Source organism: Rutilus rutilus, assembly GCF_951802725.1.
Source record: "Rutilus rutilus genome assembly, chromosome: 4".
NCBI classification, from domain to species: domain Eukaryota; kingdom Metazoa; phylum Chordata; class Actinopteri; order Cypriniformes; family Leuciscidae; genus Rutilus; species Rutilus rutilus.
Window position 1 is genome coordinate 32175219 of NC_140212.1, and position 15254 is coordinate 32190472.

At 40.5% G+C, this 15254-nt stretch overlaps 1 protein-coding gene across 1 annotated transcript in view; it reads left to right on the plus strand.

The window, feature by feature from the left end:
* Positions 1-5107: 5107 nt before the first annotated feature.
* LOC311289698 (NACHT, LRR and PYD domains-containing protein 3-like) overlaps positions 5108-15254 on the plus strand; it is a 71825-nt gene continuing 61678 nt past the window's right edge. Inside the window, exons 1-2 of the mRNA XM_084407922.1 lie at positions 5108-5215; positions 14926-15204. Of these exons, the coding sequence (XP_084264048.1) occupies positions 14946-15204 (259 nt within the window). The 5' untranslated portion in view covers positions 5108-5215; positions 14926-14945. The remainder of the gene's footprint in view (positions 5216-14925; positions 15205-15254) is intronic.

Genomic DNA, 15254 nt, shown 5'->3' on the forward strand with positions numbered 1-15254 from the left:
TTCCAGACTGTCTCTTATGCAAAGATGATTGTTTAATGAAAAATTGCCACTACACTGTCATTTAGCGTCATTAGATGACACTCAGCTCATGGATCTGTTTTGGAGCGGGCTGTATGAGGACATCGCTCAAATGATGCTGGATGACTATACCGGCTGGACCCTAGAAGGGTATATCAACCTGGCCCTTTCCTTGAGCGGTTCGGCATTTACTGTGGGCTTGGCTGATGAAGAACCCCACAAGCTCACAGTACCCCCTGAGCCTGAGTCAGTTCACGTCCCGTCCGTCCAGCCTGAGAATCTTCTTGTCACGTCAACCATCAAGCCAGTCACCGGATCGGTCTATTGCCGTCTAGGACTGGTTTCCAGCGTGGCCGATCCCCAGTAGATGTCAGCACGTGTTGCCAAGAGGGCCATCGCGCCTGAGCCTCGTCCGGCCGAGACCGTCCTGCCTGAGTCTCGTTTTGCCGAGACCGTCCAGTCTGAGCTCCCCGTCAGTCCTGCCGAGCCTGAGCTCCCCGTCAGCCCTGCCGAGCCTGAGCTTCTCCACGTCAGTCCTGCCGAGCTTGCACTTCACGTCACTTCTGCCGAGCCAGAGCCTGTTCACGTCACGTCCGCCAATCCAGAGACTGTTCACGTCACTTCTGCCGATCCAGAGACTGTTCACTTCACGCCGCCACCGAACCAGTGTCTCAGGACAAGATGGTCTCTGCCAAGCCAGTGTCTCCAGACAAGATGGCCGCCGCCAAACCAGTGTCTCAGGACAAGATGGTCTCCGCCGAGCCAGTGTCTCAGGACAAGATGGTCTCCGCTGAGCCAGTGTCTCTGGACAAGATGGCCACCGCCGAACCAGTGTCTCAGGACAAGATGGTCTCCGCTGAGCCAGTGTCTCAGGACAAGATGGTCACCGACACACCTGAATCTGAGCCCTCAGCAGAGATGGCCGCCGACACGCCTGAACCTGAGCCTTCAGCAGAGATGGTCGTCGGCACACCTGTTCCTGAGTCTGTGTCTGTTCCTGTGTCTGTGTCTGTTCCTGTTCCTGAGTCTGTAGCTGTGTCCCAAAGTGAAGGCTGCGTCCTTCGAAGGCCGTATTTGAAGGCCGGATGGCCGTATTTGAAGGCCGATTGCGTCACCGCGGCGCGACGAAGGACGTCCCAATTCAAAGGCTGCATCCTTGGAAGGTCGCATTTGAAGGCCGATTGCGTCACCGCGGCTCGATGAAGGCTGTCCCAATTAAATTCTCCATCCTTCGAAGGCCGTATTCGAAGGCCGGTTGCGTCATCGCGACGAAGGCTTCCCTGATTCAAAAGCGACGCCAAATGCACCCTTCGTTTCCCCGTGAAAAGGATACATAAATGGACACTTAGCGGCCTATTCTACCCCATAAGTCATTGCGCGCCGTTGAAGACAGCATTTATTTATTTATTTTTAAAGGCGGCCGAGACTAGAGATCGGTGGTGGACAGCAAATTCACATTTAAATGTAAGTATTATGTTTTCATTTACTCAAATAGCTAGCGAAACCAGAGTTAAATTTTCTTATAAACTTCTTCTTAACTCCTTCACCATTGCATGGCTTCATTTATCAGGTAGTTTTAGGCAAAACTTGTGGTAATAACGTTATTAGTTTAATGACCTATTTGTAATATTTGCACTTGTGTATTATAAGAAATATCACTCACCCAATAAAGCCCAAAACAATAAGAAAAGCAGTAGATAAGGCAATGGGGTTTCACTTTTATGTGTTTTTGTAGTGCTGTCATGCAAGGTATGTGGTTTTAACCAAATTTTAGTATACAGAAATATGATTTCTTAAGTATTTTGTATGCATGTCTTGATGTGTCATATTTTGCAGTGTTAACAATGCACTTAAGATTGCCCCTCTGTGTAAAGTACCCTTTTCTGCTTTTTTAGAACAATTCAGGAAAAAATGGGTCTATGTATGTATGTATGTATGTATGTATGTATGTATGTATGTATGTATGTATGTATGTATGTATGTATGTATGTATGTATGTATGTAATGTATGTAATGTATGTAATGTATGTAATGTATGTAATGTATGTAATGTATGTATGTATGTATGTATGTATGTATGTATGTATAATAGTAATACATACATCTTTGCTGAAATGTATTGTCCTGTTGTTGTTAACAAGCCATGGTTCATTTGCTCTGCCTTTAGGATTGTAAGTGTCCTGGGACAGGAGAGGGTGTGAGTGGGAAACCCACTGCTGAAGCTTGGCCCTGGTTTGTCCTCATGGATGAGGTGTTGGGACAGATGCATTGCACCAACCCCCCTGTCCTCATCGCCTCAATCCCTGAGGACACACCAGGGCCGAGTTCAGTAGTGGGTGCCCACGGTGAGGAGGAGCCAGGGGCAGCAACACCAGCACAAAGGCGGCGAGACAGGACGAGTTTTTGGACTTGATCAGAGAAGAAATGCAACTACGGAGGGAGGCAGAGGCGAGGAGTGCACAGGAAAGAAGGAAGAGGATGGACAGGCTGTTTTCTCTTCTTGAGAGAATGATTGAAAAATATATATATTTTCTACATATTCTTGTTTAACTTTTTTCACTTTTATTTTTTAAAAGAAAAATTATGTACATTTATTTTTATGCAACTTTAATTGTGTAAATAAAAGAGAATGAATTGTTCTGGACATTGTTTATTTTTGTAATGACAGTAATACTTTCTGCATGAAACAAATTCCATACCTTTTTATTTTTTCAAATAAAATTGGTAAATGAAAATCATTTGTTCTTTAGGCTACATTAAAGTACTTTTTCCAACTATTTACAAAATACGTTAAACATATCAAAATCAACATAAACATTTAATTTTACAATACATAAAATAAGAAAAAATTGATGTAGACTCTATTGAGCTGAGCTGCTGGACCGGGATGGGCTGCCCCTGGTAATGCCTCCTGCTGGTGGGACATCATCTGGGATGGTCTCCAGAGTGTTAAAGTGCATATTTCCACTATCCACTAAGTTGTCTACCAACAGGTTTGCAGGGCTGATTCAATCGATGGCTTTCTGAAAAAAGTACTTTTAATAACTACTGCATTTATATTAGGCTACTACTGCATTACTGCGTAGGCTATGTTGCATTTTACTTCTGTATATTTTCAATATACAGTAATATCTGGTTGTTACATTATATACTTTTGTGTAGTGTAATGTAATCACATTGTGATGTGAGGGAAAAAAGTACTTCAGGTTACTTCACATTTGTAAGTGAATACTTAACGAAATATGCAGTTCCGAAAATTAAAGTAACAAAATGTAGGCTTATTGTCACAATATTAACAAATTGTTGCTAACTACAGCAGCGTCCCATATCAAAGGGCGCATCTGAAGCGTTCGGACCGGTCTAGCCTACGAAGGATTGTTCTTGTCGCCTGGCAACCGTGACAGCTGCAGATGATGAGCGCGAGAAATACTGGACTTTTTATATTAAATTGGGTTTTGTATTCAAACAGGGCTAAACCGAAAATACATGATCCAGCAGCGCCGGGGCACACCATGACCTCCAGTAAAATAAATAAAACATAAAAATGACAATAGCCAATTCTGGCTCCATAGCTGTTTACTCAGTTATCAAAATGAATGATCAGGATAGCAGCTGTCCTCTCGCACCGTTGCTTGGCGCCAGGAGCGGTGATCGGGAACACCTGGTTGCACAATTAGGAAATCCTAGGAAGGCTACATGGTGCGTCCTTCAGAGGACGCATAGGCTGCATCCTTGAAGTCTGCGTCCTTCGAAGGATGCAGCCTTCAACATTGGGACACAGCTTTCGTCTGTTCCTGAGTCTGTGTCTGTTCCTGTTCCTGAGTCTGTTCCAGTTCCTGAGTCTGTGTCTGTTCCTGAGCCGGAGCCTGAGCCGGCGTCTGTTCCTGTTCCTGAGCCTGAGCCGGCGTCTGTTCCTGTTCCTGAGCCTGAGCCGGCGTCTGTTCCTGTTCCTGAGCCTGAGCCGGCGTCTGTTCCTGTTCTTGAGCCGGCGTCTGTTCCTGTTCCTGAGCCTGAGCCGGCGTCTGTTCCTGTTCCTGAGCCGGCGTCTGTTCCTGTTCCTGAGCCTGAGCCGGCGTCTGTTCCTGTTCCTGAGCCGGCGTCTGTTCCTGTTCCTGAGCCGGCGTCTGTTCCTGTTCCTGAGCCGGCGTCTGTTCCTGTGCCTGAGCCGGTGTCTGTTCCTGTGCCATAGTCGCCCGCAGGGTCGTCTCCGCCCTGGCCGCCTGAAGGGTCGTCTCCTCCCTGGCCGCCTCCGCCCTGGCCGCCTGAAGGGTCGTCTCCTCCTTGGTCGCCTGAAGGGTCGTCTCCTCCTTGGTCGCCTGCACGGTCGTCTCCTCCTTGGTCGCCTGCACGGTCGTCTCCTCCTTGGTCGCCTGCACAGCCTGCTCCGCCCTGGTTGCCTGCACTGCCTGCTCCGCCCTGCTCGCCTGCACTTCCTGCTCCGCCTGATCCGCCCTGGTTGCCTGCACTGCCTGCTCCGCCCTGCTCGCCTGCACTTCCTGCTCCGCCCTGGCCTCTCGTCTGCCGCAGTCTCCAGGTCCTTCCGCTCCATGGGCCTGGCCCTCCATCCCGCCCCTAGGTCTGCCTCCGCTCCACCTCCCTCCCGAACTGTGTTTTCTGTTTTGAGGGGAGTCGGGAGCTGCCCATAGAGGGGGGGCTATGTTGTGATGTCGGTCTGTGTTCCCGTCTTTTCATGTTCAGTAGTTCCCTGTTATGTCTATTAGTCTCCCCAGGTGTTTCAGATTAACCACGCTCTCTTGTTATCTTGTTTAGCTTGTTTGTCCTTGTATTTAAGCCCTGTGTTTTAGTTCAGTGATTGTGAGTTCTTAGTCGTGTTTAGCGCTGATGTTAGTTGTTCTGTTCCCGCGTCCTGTTCACTAACCTGTGTTTGTAAAGTCTGGAATTTATGGAATAAAGTGTGCTGCATTTGGATCCTGCTTCCTCCTTGTCTCAACTGCATCGTGACAGAAGGCAATGCCACATGTCACGCCGTTTAAAGAAAAAAGTCACAAATCCTTTTGAAAAACTGGTTCTGTTAGTTTTCATAAAAAGTTCTGGTTTAACAGGTTTGAGTTCTGAAGAAAACAACTCCACAGTACTTTATGAAAATGCACGTTCAAAGGAGTTTCAAAGTAACTTCTGCTCAAGACAGTTCAAGTTCAGTGGAGGAACAAGCAACACCACATCGTCATTATTCATGGTTAGTAAATACTACTTTATAAAATACTGATAAATATAGATTTAAAAGTGTCATGAATCCATTCACAGTGGTCTAGACTTAATAAACAGCATTGACACATTGTTTATACAGTTTTTTTTATTGCTCAGCACTAGCAGGGCTGCCAACTTTTGAGTTCAGCTTGGTGTGAGAATTATGGAGCGGTATTTATTGTTTGACAGATGATTTATTAAATTGACAGAAAATGAAAGCTGAGACTTTTTCATATTAAAGTAATCTGCTCTCTCTTGTCTGTCAGAATCAGTCTCTTTGCTCTGTGATTTTTCACTGCGTAAGAATATGGTTGTGTAACGCGAGTAAGTGTGAGAACAGTGTCAATAGCGTGAGTCTCGCACTGAATGTCTGAGAGTTGGCAGCCCTGGCACTAGTCTAGACTTGGAATTAAACTTTTCTCCCCGAATCACGGAAGCGAACACCATGAGATGCCATGAGATCTCTTATTTATTAAAAACAATTTACTGGAGAGATGGTCTTCATTCGTCAGTACACAAAGGTTGGGAATTTATATGCTGACCAAAGGAATTTACATTATCTTTACAAGGTAGAGAAACGTGCTCATGTTTAAAATTGAATGTATATTTCATGCTACACAATCCTCATTCCTTAAAGAGAATACTTCAGTCAACATATGCATCAGTGGAAACAATGCTAGATTGCATTCACATTCCTCTGTGGTGTAAGAACACCAGCTCAAATATGAGGGGAATGTACAGTTATTGCTTTACTAATTTTAATTTATGAATTATTAATAAATCAATAACTAATCCTACTGGCTATCACTTACACAATTTAAAATTACCCAAAAGGTAATACACAGCCCATATAGTTGGATCTCTGTATATAAACAATCAATCACAACGAATTACAATTAATTAGGAACATACAGAAGGGCTTATAATTTGAATTTGTGAATCCTTACTAAAATTATATCACATCAAATAATCCGTTTGTCCGCCAAACGGGTTATGCGATGTTCTTATCAACTATCAAGGAGAGATATTCTTATAAACTCTCAAGAAAAATTATTCTCTTGTGCACAGAGAATAATTATCTTGTTCACGAGATTATTAACTTGTAGGTCAATCACAAATTTATCAAGATTGTAGCTATAAGATCGAACACATTTAAGAGGCTTTGTTTCGTGAGCAGCAAAACAGAAACAATTAAGAGTATATAATCAGTTTTAATAAAATGCGATTATAAAGATAACGTTACAACTACATCTAACGAAGAATATATGGGACAGTAAAATGAAAGTAAAATAAACAGAAAGGAAAAACAGCAGATTGCAGAATAGTAAACAAATCACAATGTATACAGCCTTTGAGAACCAGCAGAGTATCAAAACCACCAGGGAAAATGCAGGGAAATGTAAATGCAGGGAAATGTAATACGCATTCAAATCTTGGTAAGAGATCAAAAATACTTGCATTGAAAACCTTGTGGCTGAGATGGGACGGCGAGGAGCCGATGCTTGCGTGTCCGTTTGAAACGTTCTCTGGATTCTTCCTGAGCGCGCGCAGTGGCGGGAGATTCAAACGGTTCACGTGTAAGCTGCTAAGACTTGATTTAAGTTCGTTTCACTTTGAGGTGTAAGTGAATGAACGCTAGGCTATTAAAACAAGAAGTCGGGGTTACGACTAAAACAAAACAAAGTTTAAGTAAAACAAAACAGAGAGAAGACGAGACGAGTACAAGGATGACAAGACTAAGGAACAAGAGAGCGAACACAGAGTGTGTTTCGCTTTTTCTAGGATGCGACAAACACTCCTCCTGTGGAGTGTCGGGCCAATTGGAACGTGACATTCCGAGCGGGAAGAAACTTTCTTTGTCTTAGTTCCCAGTTTAATTTGCATGTTTTATGGCAGCGTTATTATTTGATCAGTTAGACTCTAACGATGGTAAAAATAGTATAATACATTTTACCAGATCCTGATGCATATATTTGGTTTCAGTACAATGAGAGCTTTACGTGGATACCGAATTAGATATGTTTCGAAGGTACACGTCGAGATAGATTCTTATTCTGTAAAAATAAGCTTAAACTAACAACCTAGGAATAAAATTAACCCAACATGTGATGTACATTGACAAGTGGGAATTGAAGATTGGACTTTAGAAAGACCAACATGACACATCCATGATCTCACCACAGTGTGCACCTCTAGAGCATTATTCCATTAAGGTTTACAAGAATACAAAACCACATTCACATAGAATACAAAACCACATTCACATAGAAGAACAATCATGAAAAGGGGAAATTACATTCAGGTTTACATATTTCTTCAGTGGTTATACATATAAAATATCTAGGATGAACACGTTAATTCTGCTCTTCTGCCAGAATCTCAGTGAGATTCCTGGCTTGCTGACATTCCGTTAGGACCATAAAATGTTATGGTTTGGCGGGAGGTAGAGTACAAGACAAATATAGTGTATCATTCTTAAAATACCCACTTAGAATTCAAAACTACACACTAGAGAATCAGACTATAGAATAACACAAAACTAATCAACATGCGTGCTTTAATATGTCACCTACAAATTCTGAATCACTTGTATTCGGAATTAAATGCAAAGGGATGTTTGTTTGTGTGTGTGTGTGTGTGTGTGTGTGTGTGTGTGTGTGTGTGTGTGTGTGTGTGTGTGTGTGTGTGTGTGTGTGTGTGTGGAGATCTCCTGGCCACCTGGGTCTCTGGCTTGGAGAGAGAGAGATGTGAGCAGATAGGGATCTCTTTGAAGCCATCTCCTCAAATTCTGAGATGTTCTCTGTTAAGCATCACTTGGTAGCAAACGTGTCAAAAGAGATCAATTCAGTCCAGACTCATGGCGCCATGCTCTAATTTACAATTATGAGTTTAAGGGTTAAAAGCTTCCTTGAAATTTATAATGGCAAGTAATCATGAGTCCTGTCCATACGCTACAGTGGTTAAAACTAACTCCTCTCACTCCTCTCCATGTCCTTGGCATGTGATCCTCACACACACTTGCAGTGCAGATATATGAATGTTTATACAAATTTTATAGCCATGAATAAAGGCTTTTATTTTTTCTAAAATCTCGAGTGCCTTGGCCTTATATGATTTTTGCAAGTTGAACTATCCCGCATCAAAGAGCACCGAGATACTGACTTTATACTCCAGTTTGGATCTTGTTCAATCAAATGTTTGTCTTCACTAGTGCTGGCCGCTTTCGTCACGTGAATTTGGTAAAAAAAAAAGAAAAAAAGGCTTTGTTACGTCACAACTGTTTCCAAATGTTTCGAAATTTCAATGGTTCGCTGATAATGGATGATCTCAGTGAACCAGTGTTTATGGTTTTTACCTGATCTCACATCAGTTTTGTGGTTTTGTAGACATTTTAATGAGATGTTTGTGTAATTTGGTGATGGACAGCCCTGCCATTCAACAATCTAAACTATGTTTCCCATACAACATTACTCACTGCTTAACTACTGCAGTATGATGCATCATCGAAGAAATCAACTATTTCTAGTATCAAAATGATAAACCTGTCAGATAACTCGTTTAGAGTAACAGTACTAGAGCATAGACTGCCTTAATGTTTAGACAACAAATGGCAAAAGTGTAAAAGGGAAAAATTTAAAACAGAGAATATGAGGTGGTAAATAAATTGATTTTCACAATGACTTTTGGAAATTTCAGGATGAAACTTGTGCTAAATGCTGAATTTTGAACTATTGACAAAATCAAATGCTTACAGATGTGTCTATAATGTGGCTGATTATTCCTGGAACAACAAACTGCTGTTCACGAGCAGTGTATGTCACTACAGCAAGTTTCTTGTTTGTTTCTTGTTTATTTCCACAATTTCCACAATTTCACACATTGCATTTGTTGCTACATCAGAAAGTTGTTGGGGGTAGCAATCACAAAAAACAAGTTACAAAATATATTACTTTTCCAGCAGCCAAGGACTACACACTTTACCCACACAAAATATGATAATATATCAGTCATCACAATACAAATAACTTGAGTTTCAAACAATTATGATGCAGATTATGAATTATGAACACATTACATTTCAACTGCAGCTACAACTAGTACACACCACAATTCAAGGTAACTTGACCAACAGCTGTTCTGAAAAAAAAATAAAAAAAATAATTGTGTTCTATTGTGAAAAAATGAACTCCCAAAAAGCAATAGCTTATAAATAGGGGTCCATCCCACCACCAACACCACCCCACCCACCTGGCAAGGATTATATAACTGGTCCAACTTTAGATGCCAGGACAACCATTCTTTAAATTATGGGTGTTTAGAATTCAGTTACCTTAAGCAGACAAAAAAAAGAAGAAGAAAAAAGAGAGAGAAAAAAAAAAAGACAGAAAGAAGAGAAATGACAGTCACTGTACTTTTGTACCTCAATTTGAATTGATCCTTGTACTAAGAGAAAGGGGTTTAGCTCTCAGCCGTAAATCCCTCGGGTTTATATCTCTCCAGTAGTTGTTGCTTTAATTTCTTTTTAAATATAAATAATGAAACAGATTGTTTTAAATTAGTATCCAGCTCATTCCATAATTGTGGACCACTATAACATTTACATTTACATTTATTCATTTAGCTGACGCTTTTATCCAAAGCGACTTACAATTGCTATATATGTCAGAGGTCGCACGCCTCCGGAGCAACTAGGGGTTAAGTGTCTTGCTCAGGGACACATTGGTGTCTCACAGTGGATTCGAACCCGGGTCTCTCACACCAAAGGCATGTGTCTTATCCATTGCGCCACACCACCCCACATAACATAAACTAAACCTAGCACCTGTTCGGTTCCTACATTTACCTTTTAAGAGCAACTTTTGTCTAGTGTGGTATGTGTGAGAAGGTGTATATAGTGGAATGAGCTCACACAATCTGATGTTTAACCTGTTGACAACATTGTACATTGTACATGCATTATGATAAAAATTACTTTCAGGAAGCTTTAATAGGCCATGTCTATGGAAGAGAGCATTTGTATGAGAGTTTCGTGTGGACCATGTAATAGCTCTTATAGCTTTCTTTTGTAATATCAAGAGTTTCTCAGTATAAGTAGGGTAAGTATTATTCCAAATAATATTACAATAAGTCAAATGAGGCTCAAACAGTGTCCTATACAGAGACAAGAGCACGTCTAATGGAAGCACATGTCTCACTTTAAAGAACAAGCCCACAATTTTAGACAGTTTTTTAACTAACTCATTAATATGTTCCTTAAAGTTTATGAACTGATCTATATGTATTCCAAGAAATTTTATTGCATCCACTCTTTGAATAGCTTTACCATCTATGTTTAAATTAATGTACATTGACTACTTGATCGAAAAACAATATAAAAGGTTTTACTAATATTTAGCGATAGTTTGTTACATTTAAACCAGGTGTCTATTTCTGCTAGTCTATCATTTAAGAGTTTTTCAAGATGATTCAAGTATTTGTGGGATACAAACAGATTTGTGTCATCAGCGAAGAGTATTTTATGAACATCACTGGAACAATGTACAAAATCGTTAATGTAAACAATGAACAAGAGAGGCCCCAGAATAGATCCCTGGGGAACCCCAAATACTATATTTTGCAATCCAGAGTCAATACCATTTAAGTTTACATATTGCCGTCTTCCATAAACATAATCCCTGAACCACTGGAGAGCCACACCCCTGACCCCGTAGTGCGACAGTTTTCCAAGCAAAATCTGAAAATCAATCGTGTCAAATGCTTTCGAAAGGTCGAGAAAGATCCCAATACCGGCCTCTTTCCTTTCAAAAGCATCATTTATTTTTTCAACAAGATCTAAAATAGCCATACTTGTGCTGCTATTCTTCCTAAAGCCATATTGTGAAGATTCTAGTATGTTATGTTTATTTAAGTAATCTACAAGTCGTGAATAAACCACCCTTTCAAATACTTTAGACAACGTTGGGAGGATTGATATGGGTCTATAGTTTTGAAAATCACTTTTGTCACCAGATTTGTATATTGGTATTATCTTTGCCACCTTAATTTGTTTAGGAACTATGCCATGCTGTAATGATAAATTAATTATATAGGCGAGTGGCTCAGATATTTCATTCACTATGGCTATAAGGATCATGCTACAGATTCCATCAGCACCAGCTGTGTGAGAGCATTTAAGTTTATTAATAATGTTAGTAACTTCCAGTTTACAGCTAGGTCTAAAATAGCAAGAACTGGGATAATTATTCCTCAAGAATGTTTTATAATTGGCAAGTATTCTCATTAACATTATAGTTCATGGCATTTGACTGTATATAACAGTACTGATTATAGATATTAGTTTGTCTTAATGTGAAATCTGAAGGGAATAAGTTAATTCTTCCTGGTGCCTTGAAGGGAAGAATGTAGTGAGCAAGTCTAAGCCAGATGTGTACATTTTCCAGATGTGACAAAACTCTTCTAACAATGAGAAATCAAAACACTTGTTGTTCTAATGACACACACTTTGTTTGTGGTAACAAAGCTTATCTATTCCTTTGTAAGGGATTTTAAGGATGTTATTTGGCTTCTATTACTGGCAATGTGAGTAATGTCAGAGGAGAGGATAATGTAAAACATCTTTTAATCATGACATAGATCGAGAATTTAATCTCTGAAACTGAAGTACAGGCACTACATGAGGCCACCTTTGGTGTTTGAGGACACAGCAAAAACTGTACTTAGTTCTGTTGCTGACATTGCAGAAGACTTTTTTTACCCCGCACAATCACATTCAAAACCGCCCAATTGGGTGGGAAGTGGGAACCCGCCCAATCTGGCAACACTGTGAGGAAGCTTGTTTTACTAAATTGAATGGCTCTTGATATTCTGTTAGCCTCCCAGGGAGGAACATGCAACTGTTACATGTTCATATATCCCAGACAACACTGGAAGAGCAGTACAGAATTCAGCTAAACTGTATTCTACATTCGAAAATGTAATTCGTTACTTTTCACCTCTGCAAAGCAATAATCGGGGTACAAATTACAAGTCTGTGAAAATGGATAAAGAAAATAAAACAATAAATTGAAAAAGAAAAGAGAATAGTTACAAACGCTTAACTCAGCGCACACTTTTTCTATTTTACAAAGAAAATTTGCTTTAAACAGCACAAACGCAACTTCAGGGCGTCACAGGGCCACTGTGGAATCATTTGAAAGCACCTTTATTAGTTACAGTTTCAGGAGTGATTCTCATCTGACTCTTGTACATTGGTTTGTTTTGTGAGACATTCGACTGTCGTAAGGCTTTCATCCAACGTCAGACACACACCCTCAACTGACGCTGGTCGCTGGTATGCGGTACGACAGAGAAGACCTGTTCTGTTAAAGAGCATGTAGAAGGAAGAGTATGACCTGATCACACAAGCTTTTCAGAGTATGTTTTTATCATGATCATTGCTTGCATTTAATCAGTCTATGTAATCCAGTGTTTTCATATATGATTAAGAGGAGGAATGAAGGATCTAAGAGTTTCGATAACAACCTGTGTTTTACTTTAAGCAACATTGTTGTTTTATTTTATTTCCTTTTATCCTTGATTTCATGATCATTTATAATCATTAGTTATTTATTTAGTTGTCATTTGATTTATCATTTATTTATATTATTGGATTTACATTTACAATTTTTTTTTGTAATTTAATTATTTAATTATTATTTATTTATTTTATTTTATATTTCTTTTTTTAAACTTATTTCCCTGCTCTTGCAGTGCTTGCTATTGTTGTTTAATCTCATGATTGTGTGGTTTGACGGGATGTTTGTCTTCATGAGTTAGAGATGAGAGAATGTCTCCATTTCAAGGTTTTTAGCGTCACAGGACGATGTTGTGAAGCAGTCATTTTCCAATGTTTTTCGCGATATAATAACACTTGTTAGAATTGTACTGGTCAGGCAAAGTGTAACATCTAGATGAAGTCTAAGCATTGAAATGTACGCAACTAAGATTATTCAATAAACTCTGCTCTTTTTTATTATCATCATTGCTTTCTCTCCTGCTTCTGCTCTTCCCTGACTTTCCCAGTCAAACTCTCAGGTTGATAGAGGACATAAGGCATTTTTATACTGGCAGTTTAGGTCGAAACGGGTTACGGTTAGTTGCTTAAACACATGTAAATGTGACAGTACTCAAGTGGAGGGAAAAGTGAATCATTATTAAATTAATCCGACTACGCCACGCTGGTGGAGCACCAGGGAAATAACTCCCAATAAGAACACACAGGTAAGTTTTACCATTTGGGGACAGAAATAACGTGAGAAGCAGTATATACTCTCGCTCTCAGGAATCTCTCAACATGACAGGAATAATTCTCCAGGGCCAGGCTTAGTGGGAACAGGGCAGGCCGGCTGCAACTCAGGGGATCGTCCAAACCCACCTCAAGTCACCACAAATCAGACTCCACGCGCCCACACCATAAGGAAGTTTTGTCAGCACACGCTTAAGCACACACTACCGAATGAAGCAGCTAGCCTCCCCTGTTCCACACCAGTCATCACTGGCTCCTGGAGAAAAAAAGAAAAAGAGACACATTAACAAAAAAACAAGAAAATGACTCTAAATAATGAAAACGAAAGAACCAAAGTAAAGTTTACAGACTCAATGTTAGGCGGCTATAATACTCAGGCCCCGCTGACGGCATCCTCTGCAGCAAAGGCAGATAGTCAGTGCCTACGTGGCACCAGAATAACAAGACAAGGGATGAAGGGAAATAAACGCTAATAAAAATACATTATGCAAAATAGATCAAAACCACATCAACAGAAAAAAACCCCCCAAAAAACACAAAACATAATTAATTAAAAACAAAAGAAACCAAAATCACACAAAAAATAATATTGAAAACAACCCAGCGCAAACAAAAAGAAACAAACTGAACTATACTTGTAAACAAAGAAAAATAAAACTGGTAGGCAGCCTGGTGGACGCAATGCTCGTATGCTAGCAGTCCAAGCGACCCGCCAGAATAACCAAGCTCTAAACCAGAAGCACAGATGCACGTGTGCAAAACATATTAAAAAAAGAAAATGTTGCCGGGAACATGTTGTGTTGTTACTAACATGTTATTACTGATGAACATAACATCATAAATACCCCAAATGCAAGCGTTCAAAATTTAGTGCAAATATCAACATACCTGAAATTGAACTCCGCCACAAAACTTGCCACAATGCCAGCACCACCAGACCCGCTCTAACTAAACTATAAATAGAGCATATTACTAGAGCTATTCACATCATTACACCGTCAGAGAAAGTGTCAACATACCTCAGAAGAAACGAGAACGGAAACGAGAATGCCGGGAACGGAAGAACCCAGACTTACGAGGACCTGTACACCCGTCAAAATAAGGGTCCTTAAATATTGCGGCTGCTTCCACCTCATTGGTCTGCCAAAGCCACACTTAACCAGGGCCAATTGGAGGGCAACATCACCTATCCTGCCACATAAAGGATGATAGAGTTGATGATTTTCCTTGGATATGAGTGAGAGAGAGTGATTAGCTGCTGAGAAATAAGATTATAGGACCCCTTTAACAGATGAGTTTGGATGAGAGTCCTGATCTGATCGGAGCTTCATTTCATAATCCAAATAACATTTGAGCGCTTATGTCAACATGTTAAGAGTGAAACTTCTTCAGATCTTTTTCTTTTTATCCTGCAGCTGTGAATCTGTGAAGGGCGATGGCGTCTGTTAAAGAGCTGCTCAAGAACTCGCTGAAGGACCTGAGAGAAGATGATCTAAAGGAGTTTCAGTGGTGCTTAGAGAATGATCATGAGTGTATAAAAAAGTCTGATATGAAGAATGCAGATATCTTAGACACAGTGGATAAGATGGTAGCTTGTTTTGGACCAGAAGAAGCTGTGAAGAACATGGTGAAGATCCTGAGGAAGATGAACCAGAATCTTCTGGCTGAGCAGCTGGAGAACAATCACAAGCAAAGTAACATTTAGTTCACTGTGACTGTAATGTGATTGATTGTTCACCAATGT